Here is a 13,919-nt window from a genome sequence, read left to right as displayed (position 1 = left end):
AAGAGCTCACCAGGAATCAGTTCTTGCTAAGTGAAAGGCCCAACACCATAAAGGATGAGGCCAGATTGAGGTCCCAAGTGATTTGGCAGAACAGAAACCCCTCAGACCATGACACTAAGCCAAAGGAGATCAAAGACACATGCACTTGATGTCAACGAGCTTCAAAAAGGTTTGGGATGTTTATAACCCAGGTAAATATCAAGCACATATTTTTAATCAACATATTCGCAATTGTGAAATGGAATTTTATATGTGTTCCAAGTTCCAACATCTTGAATTCAATACATGTTTCATACAAATGCATTGAAGGGCTGCTGTGTGTCAGCTAGGAGCTTTTACTTCTTTTCAGAATAACCTTCTAATGCCCAGTAAGATGTAGAGTAGGGTTTCCAATGCTGTAAAGAAAGATTAATTGTATTGGAAATGCTATTATTCGATCATAGCAATACAGGTATGGTGTGAGGTCAAATATTTCGATAGAAATTTCTATTTAGACACCTCCTAGTCCCTCTGGTATCCTCCCCTCATGACTCCCATCTCCTAGGAATTCACAAGTATTTCCGGCCCCTAGGCATTTCTGTTCTACATTCTCACTGTTCACCGTCCCTACCAAATAGCAATTCAATGAAACATCCAAGATCATGTAACCAAGGGTTCAGAGGATATGACTGCAGGTATGGCAGGGAAGCAATGTCTCCAAAAACTAGTCTTAAGAAAAGGAGTTGAAATTATTTATACTTTGTGTGTTTTTAAGCTGAAAGTTTTGTACAGCCCTGTTCCAAATTTCAATCTATATCAGACTGCTAGCTAGTATACTTGTACTCACTGTAATCTAATTAAAAACATTCAAAGAGGCACTTACAATCAGATGCATCTCAACCGATACACAGTAGAACATGTTACAGGCAGATTTTAGTGCCAGAATACCTAGAGGACACATGCAAATCTCAGTATTCATGAATTAGAAACACAACGGCAAATTAATATGAGGTGAAATTTGTCGGTACCAAATTTAGAGAGGATTTACAATCTGTCCCAGCATAATAACTCTTAAGTATCCCAGAGGATCTGGTGGAAACTGAATTTTACATTATCTGGAATTTCGAAGCAATACAACCTGTTATTCTACCATCAAAGAGTTCAGTCTGCTTGCAATTTTGGCAGTTTTATAGTCTTCACGCAGCTGAATATACCTGCAAAGAAGACTAAATTAAACTGATAACTTATTGACCATTAAAAGCCATATGTCCACACAAAGAAGAAATTATACCTCAAGGCATCTTTGCGAATACTTGGGTTTCCTTCAAACAATGTGGGAAGACTTTCTGGAGCAACTACGAATACATTTGCCAAGCTGCAAATATTCATAATACAATGCATTTTATTCAAATCAATGTGACAGATATTCTATAACAAGTAGAGGATAATCTTAATTTTGAAATTCCTCTATAACTTACACGCCTAGTGATTCAAACTTTTCATCAACCGCAGGTGCATTGAAGCTACGCACAAAATCTGTATACTCTGTAATGTCACGCTTCAATCGTAATCCCCCACTGTAAAATAGTTAGTGTTTCCCTTATTAGAAATAAGTTAAACAATGCCAATTCTTTGCTCATGAATGCATTTGCACGTTATGAACATTCTTTGTGGCAAACTGAAGATGAATAGAAGCACATGCTAGTGAAAAGCTAAGGATAAATTTCTAGTCACATAATCACCCTATTATTATTTCTTGAAATTATCAAATATATAGTTTTTTGATGTGTACAATGAACCCTATCTTGCTGATCCATAAGGACCTGGAAGTAAAAAAGTGAGCAGTAAGCTGGATTTAGAAAACAAACATAAAAAGGCAGTTTGACAGTAAACAAAGGTAGCAGAATTTACAGGGTCATTTAAATGTTTTTGGTTCAGATCTGCAGCTGCAAAGGCAGATCCATCAGATCAGTTCCACATCTATAAATTTATTTCAAGAGTGCAGAGTGAACCCCAACAGTTGAAAAATCAGAATTGAAATGAAAAAGCATCTGTAACACTACCAGTAGCAAATATAGATAAGAAGTGTTTGGGATGTGTTTTGGCATGAAATTATTGGTTTGAGTATTGTAGTGAGGAGAATGAGAGGATTTCAGCTGTTCATTAGATTGTGGAAGTTAGACAAGATAGTAGAGGGTGACCAGTTTTGTGTCCATCTGTTGTATTAGCTCTTCTAAGTTAATACCATAGGGAGGTAAAGCATTTGACACTACCAAATGCTGGTTTTTCCTTCACAGGGTTTCCTAGGTAAGTTCTTGAGTTTTATGAGCTTACTTATTTGATATTTCTGTTCTGGCAAGTTTAAAATTCTAAATTTGCTCACAATATTCATACTGTTAAATATTTTGTTATTGACGTCAAAGCTAGTCAGTGATTTTTTTAATTAGTGCCAATTATATTTTTTATTTTTTGATCGGTAATTGGCCGAAGCCTGAATAGCTTTTGACTGGAGCTATGAACCAGTAGGGAAACAGTAGGGGGCCCCATCCCCATTACATATCTTTGAATTATTATTATTATATTAGATTGACCCCAAGACCTTACCCATCCTAAGGAAGGCCAAGAGTCACAGCTTAGAATTCCACTTCAAATGTCCCTATTGGGAATTGAACTTGGGTCTCCACAGTGAGAACCCAGTGCTTTAACCAGTTAAGCTCAACCCCTTGGACAGTGCCAATCATATTTTATCTGTGTTATTGTTTGGTGAAATAAATATCATCTCCTGGACATGGTAATTTAGTGAGGTGATATGGTATTATTCTTGGTGTATGACGACTGTGCAGGTGTCTGTTACTTTGACAGTTTCAGACTTTGATTTTCGGCGGTGCATTAATTTATTTATCCTTTTTGTGCGATGGCAGATTCTTTGTTTGACTGTGAATGGGGAGGCTTACTCCTGACGATGACTGTGTAACGTCAGCATTAAAAAGGGAATCATTTTGAATTTTGAAGTAATTGATAAATATCTCAGCCGTTCCTTGTTTAGAGTTTATGGGGACAAGTATCTATGCTACATGTTAAGCTTTTCAAGATTATTTTTCTGCTGTTAATCCCTGTCTTCATTTTTAGTGTGGAATATATTTTGGTTGCCTTTTGAACTTGCTGTAGATAAGAAGTCAAGAACTATTTCAGCGGGATGTGTATAATTTTTGTATGTTGATTGAAGTGCTTAGTGTATTATGAGAAGTGTTAATAAGTTTCAGTGCATTCAAGTTTGTGTGAAAACTGAAGTTGGTGTTTCTAGGAGGGTTGGTGCTCACTTGTGTAAATTGGGTTGGTGCCCATTTTGTTAATAAAACCTATTGTGTGCCGTGGTTTTTTACCCGAAAGGGTTTTCCAAGTGAAATTAGAAGTTTGGATCTTGATGTTTCCTCTCTCTATGTTATATGTGGTTTTGTGCATTTAGAAGATCATATTGATGAAGAAGGAGAAGTGGATCTTGAAGAAGAGCTAATAAGTGCTCTAAGTGAAATCAAAAGGCTTAGAAAGAAAAATCAGAACTTGAAGTTGCTGCTACAAGAAGAGAATGAGATGGAAACCAAGACATATCATGCTCTTGTAGAAGCAGAAAAATTGATAGTTGATTTGAAGGTTCAGAACTTCAGATTGAAGAAGCAAAGAAAATAGAAGAAATTAGAAATCAGCTTAAGCTCAAAGAAGAAAACTGTAAGAGACTTGAAGCTAAAATTGTTTCACTTAGATAAATCTTTGACACAACTGAACCATGAGAAGATAAATCAGAAAGTTTCATGTCCTTGGATAATGTCATTGGCTCACAAAAATTGTCTACTGATAAAGGTGGAGTTGGTCTTGGAGAAGGTCAAAGTTCTAAGCCTACAAAAGAAGAACAACAGAAGACCAACGTGGACAACACAAAGGACTCAACATCAAAAATAAAAAATAATGCTACCAAAAGGCCTCCTATCTCAACACAAGCACCTATGACCAAGTTTAACAATTCTTTCTTTTATGGTTATTGTTTCTCTTGCAATTATTTTGGACACAAGGCAATCAACTGTAGAGTGAGTGTTTGCAAGAAGTGATTTCAGACTTATGAGTAGGAACTCTTTTGCTCCTACGAGGTACTATAATGTTATATGCTATAAATGTAGTAACTTTGGTCAAACTGCAAAAGTTTGTAGAAGTGGTATGGAACATTTCTCTAAGCAAAACAAGAAGGTTGAAAAAGAGGACAAAGCAAAGCAGGTTGCTAAGGTTTGGAGGAAGAAGGAGAAATATGTTTTAGTGGAAGCCTTGATTGTGCAAACAGCCTTTCATGCACAAAATGAAAAAGGCATATGGTGTATCGACAGTGACTGTTCTAGGCATATGACTGGAGATGAGCAAGTTTCTCACTCTCAAAAGGACTAATGGAGGTAAGGTAAGATTTGGTGGTGATACATCAACAAAAATCAAAGATAAAGATACACTTGTTTTGGATGATGGCGAGACCAAAGTTGAGAATGTTCTATATGTAGAAGGTCTGAAACACAATCTATTAAGTGTGAGTCAATTGTGTGATCAAGGACACACTTTAGTTTTCAATTCAGATTGTTGTGAAATCAATAAATATGTTAAACATAATGCTGATTGCAAGTACGGTTGCTAACAATCTATACATTTTTGATGATATCAGAAGCGAGAACTTGGGAGTGATTCCACTCCATGTTTGAATTACTGTTTTAACTTTAAGGGAGTTTTTATTGTTACATTCTATCAGCCCCATTTCAGTTATGCAGGTTGATATCAATCATTGCTGTCAAATGGGGAGTAGTGAGTCGGGAGGAGAAGCATTTTTTTTTTCAGAGCAATTTTGGTTTCAAATAGAGTTGCCATCAATGAAAAAGGGGGAGATTGTTGAATATTTTGTTATTGATGTTAAAGCTAGTCAGCAATTTTCTTAATTAGTGGCCATTATATTTTATTCGTGCTATTGTTTGGTGAAATAAATATCATTTGCCGAACGCAGTAATTTAGTGAGGCGATATGGTATTATTCTTGGTGTATGACAACCAGACTTTGATTCTTAGTGGCACATTAATTTATTTATCCTTTTTGAGTGATGGCAGATTCTTCGTTTGACTGTGAGTGGGGCAGCTTATTCCTGACAACGGCTGTGTAATGTCAGCATTAAAAAGGCAATTGTTTTGAATTATGAAGTAATTGATAAATACCTCAATCGTTCCTTCCTTGTTTAGAGTTTATGGACACAAGCATGTATGTTGCATGTTAAGCTTTTAAAGATTATTTTCTGCTGTGCGATATATTTTGGTTGTCTTTAGAACTTGCTGTAGATAAAAAGTCGAGAACTATTTCAGCAGGATGTGTGTAATTTTTGTATGGTGATTGACGTGCTTAGTGTATTATGAATAGTGTTAATAAGTTTCAGTGCATTCGAGTTTGTGTGAAAACTGAAGTTGGTGCTTCAACTGAACAAAGTTGTGCTTCTAAGTGTAATGTCCCCACTATGATAATAGAATTTAATAATAAAAATAATAGTAAATTAAAATAAAAAGAATAAAAAATAAAATAAAATAAAAATATAGAAGAATATAACTAAATACAATTGAAGTTTAATTAAGTTAATGAATGGTCAAAAGGCATGAAATGATAAGTTGTGACTCCCCCAAATATGAGGTACAAAAGGGAGAAGAGAACTCATTCCAAGGGAGGGATAATTTTGGGAATCAGAAGTGCAGATCTGATTTAAATAAGAAGGGCAGATCTGATTGTGAAAGGTTGTGCCCCTTTCAAAGGGGATAAATAATGAAGAGTTGCACTCTTTCAAAGGGTGCCAAAAGTGAAGGGGTGTGTCTCTTGCCAAAGGGCATACATCATGAAGAGGCGTGATCCCTCCCTCACATTGAAAGATATAAAGGAAAGGAATCAAAAGCATCTAGTGGGATCATGATCGATCAAATCAGATCAGAACTTTTATTAGGTTGCAGGCAGTAACACACTTGTTCTTGGTGGTATGCATGGGGACTGTCATGTCCCAGTCATGATGCCAGTCAACCTTAATCATTTTGGGAATTGTCTTACAACGTAAGGCTTCACAATTCCCCTCAGATATCAGCCCTAGATATAACATGGCAGAGAGAATTGAGAAAGAAGAAAGATGTCGGGAGGTTTAGAGGCACACAGGCACCTCGAATAGATCGGGTGTTTTGGAGAAATCATCCATCCAGCAATGATGACAGAAAGGTTAACACTTCAGGATTAGAATAAGGAGACAATACACTAAGCATTTCCAAGTTCAGTAAATAAGAACAATCGGTATGCATACTTGCATAACATTAAATTCTGTAGCAATATTTATGATCAGTGTCTGCATACAAGTATACATATTTTTGGTTAATATGTCAACATTCTGGATATTTATGTTTACTGATTAATGCCCTGGAAATACATTATGTTCACATCAATTTAGTGAGCCGAATTATACATTATTTTGAATGTTCCCGGTATGATAAAAGGGAGAGGAGTTATAGTCAGGAAAATGGTGTTGGGGTTATCTCATAGGCACATCACCTCATGGTTTAAGATCGGGGAGTCCCATGAGGCCAAGGGGGTACAAGGATGCTGCCCTTGGGCCTATGAAGTATAGACTTCCAGGGCACCTTACTGTAACAGCCCTCCTCCCTTTGTCATATTGAATGGATATGTAAATATGGTACATAGGATAGGTGTGACAAGTGGAGGAAAATGGTGATAGGACACTCCACTAGGTAGGCCACCTCATTGATGGCATGGGCCACGTGGAGTCAAGGGGGCTAAGTCCGCTCTTGAACCTAGATGGGGGAGTCTCTTGGGCACCACACTTGTTCATCCTAGTCTATGTTCATTACATGAATAAGCCCTTAGAGTGTACCTTTGTGTTACTTGGCACAGCTATTAGAATCTATTATGATCATGTATGCAACACTATTTATATATGTATTTCATTTCTCCTAATCTGTTGCAGGGCTCTACTCCGAATCTCTAGGTATTCCTAAAACTCATTCCACTCTATTTAAAGCCAAAGACAGGTATTTATTTATATGGAATTATGAAAGTTGATATCTAACATTGTTTCTTATAAATATAGGTGTTATTATACTAGTCTACCTTCTAATTGATAACTAGTGTTACTGCTTTACATAATTTTTGGTAAAGTTAAAATTAATCTCTTCCTTATACTTAGATAGGACTATTATTTTTGGATAATTCCAGGAAGGGACATTACAAGTGGTATCAGAGATTTGATCCTGCCATCCTGTAGGGTAAAGATGAATCAATAAATCAATCTAGTCAATAAGAGGGAATCTAACATTACGTGTATGCTCCGTGTTTGCATATATCCAACTGTATGCCTTGTGTTTTCATGTGTATGCTTCGTGTCTGATAAGTTTCCAGCATGTTTATTCATACGTGTTTTGAAAGCCATTTCATATTGGGAATCATTTTGAACACTCCACGATCATTGCTTGAGGACAAGCAATTTTGAGTGGGGCAGACTGTAATGTCCCCACTCTGATAATAGAATTTAATAATAAATAATAATAATAATAAATTAAAATTAAAATTAAAAATATAGAAGAATATAACTAAATATAATTAAAGTTTAATTAAGTTAATGAATGGTCAAAAGGCATGAAATGATAAGTAGTGACTCCCCCAAATATGAGGTATAAAGGGGAGAAGAGAACTCATTCGAAGGGGGGGGGATAATTTTGGGGATCAGAAGTGCAGATCTGATTTAAATAAGAAGGGCAGATCTGATTGTGAAAGGTTGTGCCCCTTTCAAAGGGCAGAAATAATCAAGAGTTGCACTGTTTCAAAGGGTGCCAAAAGTGAAAGGGTGTGTCTCTTGCCAAAGGGCATACATCATGAAGAGGTGTGATCCCTCCCTCACATTGAGAGATATAAAGGAAAGGAATCAAAAGCATCTAGTGGGATCACGATCAATCAGATCAGATCAGATCAGAACTGTTATTAAGTTACAGGCAGTAACACCCTTGTTCTTGGTGGTACGCATGGGGACTGTCATGTCCAAGTCATGATGCCAGTCAACCTTGAACATTTTGGGAATTGTCTTAAAACGTAAGGCTTCACAATTCCCCTCAGATATCGGCCATAGATATAACATGGCGGAAAGAGTTGAGAAAGAAGAAAGAGGTCAAGAGGTCAAGAGGCACACAGGCACCTCGAATAGATTGGGTGGAGACAATACACTAAGCATTTCCAAGTTCAGTAAATAAGAACAATAGGTATGCATCCTTGCATAACATTAAATTCTGTAGCAATATTTATGATCAGTGTCTGCATACAAGTAAACATATTTCTGGTTAACATGTCAACATTCTGCATATTTATGTTTACTAATTATGTTCACATCAATTTAGTGAACCAGAATTATACATTATTCTGAATGCTCCTGGTATGATAAAAGGGAGAGGAGTTATAGTCAGGAAAATGGTGTTGGGGTTATCTCATAGGCACGCCACCTCATGGTTTAAGACCGGGGAGTCCCATGAGGCCAGCTGATGCTGATTTCTGCTGCTCATCATCATCAACCTTGCCTCATGACTTCATCTAGATGGAGTTAATGTTGCTGAATGAATCTTTTCCCAGAATTATGTGAGAATTACACAATTTTGACATGTGCTTTTTTACTCCAAGAATGAACAAATCATCCCCTATGCTGCTCAATGGAACCCAGTCAGCCGCAATAGCAGAATAAATTCTTCATTGTGAGGTCAGAGATGATGAATGAAATCAACTATATATCTACTTGCCTTCAGACACAGTTAATGAGCCAATGAAGGTCTTTGTGAAGAATGAGTACCATTACTATAATTCATCCTCATTGCAGATTTTGTTCCTTCATGTATAACAGGCTGTACACTAGCAGACCTTAGACTGCATTTATAAACATTGGAATGCTGGTTCTTTTGGTGAAGAGTGGGTGGCAAGGAAAAAGTTAAAATGTGTTGATATTTGCTGAGGGTGTAGGATTTGTTGGAGGCAACAAATGATGGCCTAAGGAAAGGACACTGTTGCAGGACAAGGGTTAAGCTAGGTAAAATGACAGTGCTGACTGCGGAGGTGTATCTAAATGTTATAAATACAATGACTGACCTGATAACTACCTCTATCAAGGGCATTGAAAAAATTTATATGAATTTCTGTGGCTACTTTAGTGAAATATTTTTAATAAAATGTGAGGAATATTATGATGTGACATTTGACTTGGAGGTTTAAGAGAAAGGAAATGTATTTCACCTAGTGTCCATTATAGGGTTGTACGGATAGGGTATGTGATTTATTTTTGCGCTCCAAATTCATATTTTTTTTGTTTCCACCTATGTTCCATGGGGTCTTGAAATGGGGGGGGCACAGGAGACCAAGGGCCTAGGTTTATGGAAGAGAGAGATAATTTGCCTAGGTTTTCACCAAATTATCCCGGTGGTAAGTTATTTCCAACCTATAACTGATGAAAACTTGCAAATTCATGGGAAAAACTCAGCCATGGTAGCATAAGGTTATTCTGCAAAAAAAATCCTCATTTTTCATCATTTTCACATCTCTTTCTTTCAACATTCAAGCTGTGTTTTTTTCAAGCATTTGAGCATGTACAATGAAGGTTCATTTTGTCTCGAAGGCCTTAATTTGGGGTTGGTAGTGAGGGCTATGCCTCTCAACCTCACCCTACATCTTGGCCTCCAAACCTCCATAAGGGGCACTGCTCCTCCACCTTGGTGGGGGGTATTCCCCCAGACCCTATGAGGGGCACTGTCCCTCAAAATTGTTGGAAGTTTCACCCTTGGACCCTTGAGAGGGGTCCTACCCCACTAGGAGCTGCTACCCCAAGACCACAACTCTGGTTTTAAACAGCAACAAGTAAAAAGATTGTTTTCGACCCATGTTTTCCACAGATGAAATTTGGAAAACATTAATATGGACATGTAATTTATAATCATATGACTGACATGAATTGAACTTCTTTTTTTATCTATAAATGTAGGAAATGCTAATTATGACCTTTGTAAATTCAGTTTTATGCATTTTTTAAGATTATTTTACATATTTATACCTAGGTTACCGGGTTCGCCCCTAAGCTCCCCTGGTACGGGTCCTGGTTCGACTGGGTCCGTAGTTCGGGTCCGGTTCGAAAAACCCAGAGGTGGTTCGACCTTGGTCGAACCCAGTCGAACCTGGGCGGCTGGGCGGCTCATAAAGTCAAATATGGCAAATTTAATTTTTTTTTGAATTCCGCCTTCTTAAAGTGAAAGTTATAACCTAAAAGTGACTTCTAAAACATTTTATTCACTCATTTCACCTCATTTGTGTTGCAAACAAAAGTTTTATGAGAGCAGGTTGAAGAAAGGGTGAACAAAATTTGGCTTCCAAGATCAAAGAGGAGGAGTTGAAGACGGATTTTTGAAGCTTCAACAAGTGTTGCAGCATCATTTCCATACATTTTCAAGCTTCCATTGGCTGCAAGAGGTAGGTTTTTAAACATTTTTTTCCAACTATTTTTGTTTCACAAATTGTCAAACATGAAACTAGAATTTTTTTTCATTATTTAGTTTTTGTTTTTGAATATGTTTATATTATTTCTTGCCATAGGAACTAGAATGACATCTACATCTTCCTCCATTGGCAATGAACAAATAATTGCAAAACAAAGAAATGATCCAAATTCTCCCTTATGGAAATATGTGGACATTATAAAACAACTTCCGGGAGGTGGGGGATTCCGTTGGAGATGCCATGGATGTGATATTGAACGTAATAGTTCATATTATCGGGTGGTAGGCCATTTGTGTGGAATAAAAGGAAGAGGCATCAAAAAATGCCCTGGAAAAAATGGTAAACCTATACCAAATGAGACAGTGATGAAATATATTAGGGAGCATGAGGTGGCAGAAGAGAGGGAAGCCCGTAGATTGAACCAAACCGCATCAAAAAAAACAAAGGGAATGCAAGGCCCTTCTAATCCCAGTATTGTAGTAGAAGACCACCCCTTCTTTGCCACAAATGAAACTCAAAGTGAACCACCTCATAGTGCAAGTGCAAGTGGCATTGGCTCATCTAATGTCAATAACAATGAGGAGGAGGAGGAGGAGGAGGAGGATGAATTAGATGATCCATTTGATGATTAAACTTTAAGTTTATATTGTTGAAAGTTGAAACAATGTTACTTGAATATTTTGTCATTTTGATATTAAACTTGATGTATATGATGCTATTATGGTATGATCATGATGCTATGATTACAAGTTTATGTTTGTTTTGCTGTTTATATGATGCTATGTGACATGCAAATTTTAATTCATGCTTATAGGCTTCACAGATATCAAAAAATATATATATATATATAAAATTTACATGCTTTTGTACTAACGAACCCAAACGAACCCAAACCCCTTTTCAAAATTTTGCCATACCGGCGTACCGGGTTCTTCGAACCCGAATTGGTGCCCGAACCCGAACCGGCAAGCTAGATTTATACATTAATAATGACAGGAAAATTTGTTGAGTCTATTTCTTTGAATTTTTATGGCTCTATGGAGTTTTTGCTGAGTTTTAGTTTTTTAACTATGTTCATAGGAGTGTGGGGCGGAGCTTAATTGACAAGACAAACAAATACAGCACTGTAGCATCTCTTCATATGCTCCAAGAAACTTGCAAGTTGCAACTACTACAGATTTTTCCAAATATTCTCCACTAAGTTCAAGATTTTCCAGTTAACCTCTACTTATTCAATATAAGCCAATCTATTATGCAAAGCTGTCTGAACTGTGAGCCATTTGCTGCAGTCTATTCACCTGAATAATATTCTGGGATCCCCATAAACAAGTAATTCCATAAGAAATTTTTTATATTCTAAGATGAATTCCAACTTGGACTGCTGAGCTCAACAAAGTTAATAGTTTAAGTTCCAAACCGATAGTAATATCAGAGCAAAGGTTCACCTGGGCTGTTTCTGAAAACACCATCAGAGTTCAATTTGTAGTAGCCTCATGGGAGAGGATGGCATATTGGATTTTGAACCAATGCACTTTATAATGGAATTGGTAGTTCCATTCATGGGATATGTGGCAATACAATAGTTTTAAGGTGTAAACTATATCTTTCCTATCAGATCATTGAATAAGCGCTATGCCTTCTAGTTGAACTTTGATTAGTTGGATGACTTGAGCAGTTGAAAAGGTCATGTTGCTCATATTTCAGTCGTACATTGTTTCAATAAATACCATAGAATACAAACAGGTACCATGCTATGCATGAAAGGATGAGTTTCATGCTGTCCTTTTAATCAAGCCATGTGATAGTTTTTAAAAACAAGTCATGCGTGGAATCTTGATGACTAGACATCACAGCTATTTGTTGTCAAATGACATGCAAAGGTTCACAATGGAAGAATAAATGTCTAACAGATGGAAGAATAGATGCTTAACAGACTCAATATCCTTGGGGTAGTTTGGGCATATTGATGGTCCTAACCAGCATTTCTTTAACATGTTTTGACTAAGTAATTTGCCATAAAAAAGGGACAACAAGAACGACTAGATTTTGTACACATGCAAAAAGACCATTGCTTTTTCTATTACTTATCCTGAAGTTGATATGTTTGACTAATAACCTATGTTCCACAGTGTTTGGACAGCATGGGATGCATTTCAGGTGATGGCAGTCTGCAGGCCGTTTTTTGGGTACGGTATGTGTATGGGGGGGAGTGGAGATGGCTGAAGATAGATAGATAGACAGACAAACTGACAGATAGACAAACGGATGGATGGATGGATGGATGGATAGATAGATAGATAGATAGACAAACAGATGGATAGATTGATAAACGAACAAACAGACACATAGACAGACAAATAAACAGATAGAGAGACAGACAAACAGATAGATAGATAGATAGATGGACAAACAGATAGGGAGATAGATAGATAGATAGACAAATAGACAGATAGAGAGACATACACACAGATATTCACACAGACAGACAAATAGATAGAGAGACAAACATATAGATAGACAAATAGATAGGTAGAAGGACAAATAGATAGATAGACATACAGATAGACAAACAGACATTCAAATAGACAAACAAACATACCGATAGACAGGTAGACAGACAAATGGATATACAGATAGATAGACAAATAGATAGACAAACAGATAGATAGATAGATAGTTAGATAGATAGATAGACAAACAGATTGATGGACAGATAGATAGATACCCAAATTTCTACTATATAACAACAACCTTATGTTGGGTGATTATATATAATATAATCAAATATCTACAAGTACGACAAAAACTTTATGTTTATACCAATTGTATTACAACAAAAAGAACATAGACAGAGTGAGATATTCAAGTTTCATCATGACCTTGTAAGCATCAATTCCAAGTTTCATCATGACCTTGTACGCATCAATTCTTGACTTTTGAAATCCAGTTTTGTTCTCTTGGCATTTGGAATTTGTTGTGACCTTTCCACACATTGCCCCATTGCTAACGGGGACCCCCTCTTTTCCTGCTTTTTGCGTTGTTAGGTTAGGGTTTTGGCTGCTTAGTGGGCAATTTTGTGTTTCCCATGCTCGAGTCTCGGAGTTTTGATTATGCCTAGGGCTGTTTAGGGATTTGAAGTTATTGGATCAAGCGTGTAAAATTGAGATTTTAATGATCCTAGTTTCTTCTAAGTGTTGACCCTTTTGGAGCGTTAAAGTGTTTTTGAATGTCCTCGTCGGTGATTTTAAGTGCTAAGGTGTTTCAGGACCTTCTGGAGTTGTTTTCTTACTCCTAGGGAGTTATTCAAGTTGATTTCGCATTTTATCCCGATAGTTTTCCTTGTGTTATGCTCCAATTTTCGATGA

The 13,919-nt window shown here is 36.8% G+C and overlaps 1 protein-coding gene across 3 annotated transcripts in view; it reads right to left on the bottom strand.

Moving 5' to 3' along the window:
- Positions 1–813: 813 nt before the first annotated feature.
- Positions 814–13,919, bottom strand: part of LOC131042458 (exocyst complex component SEC10b) — a 180,794-nt gene continuing 167,688 nt past the window's right edge. For all 3 annotated transcript variants that reach the window (XM_059220492.1, XM_057975736.2, XM_057975738.2), the window contains 3 exons: positions 1,458–1,556; positions 1,271–1,354; positions 814–1,193 (listed from right to left, as the gene is read on the bottom strand). In XM_059220492.1, the coding sequence (XP_059076475.1) occupies positions 1,121–1,193; positions 1,271–1,354; positions 1,458–1,556 (256 nt within the window). In that variant the 3' untranslated portion in view covers positions 814–1,120. The remainder of the gene's footprint in view (positions 1,194–1,270; positions 1,355–1,457; positions 1,557–13,919) is intronic.

Source organism: Cryptomeria japonica, chromosome 1 (genome assembly GCF_030272615.1).
Source record: "Cryptomeria japonica chromosome 1, Sugi_1.0, whole genome shotgun sequence".
NCBI classification, from domain to species: Eukaryota; Viridiplantae; Streptophyta; class Pinopsida; order Cupressales; family Cupressaceae; genus Cryptomeria; species Cryptomeria japonica.
This window is presented reverse-complemented; position numbering and strand designations above follow the sequence as displayed.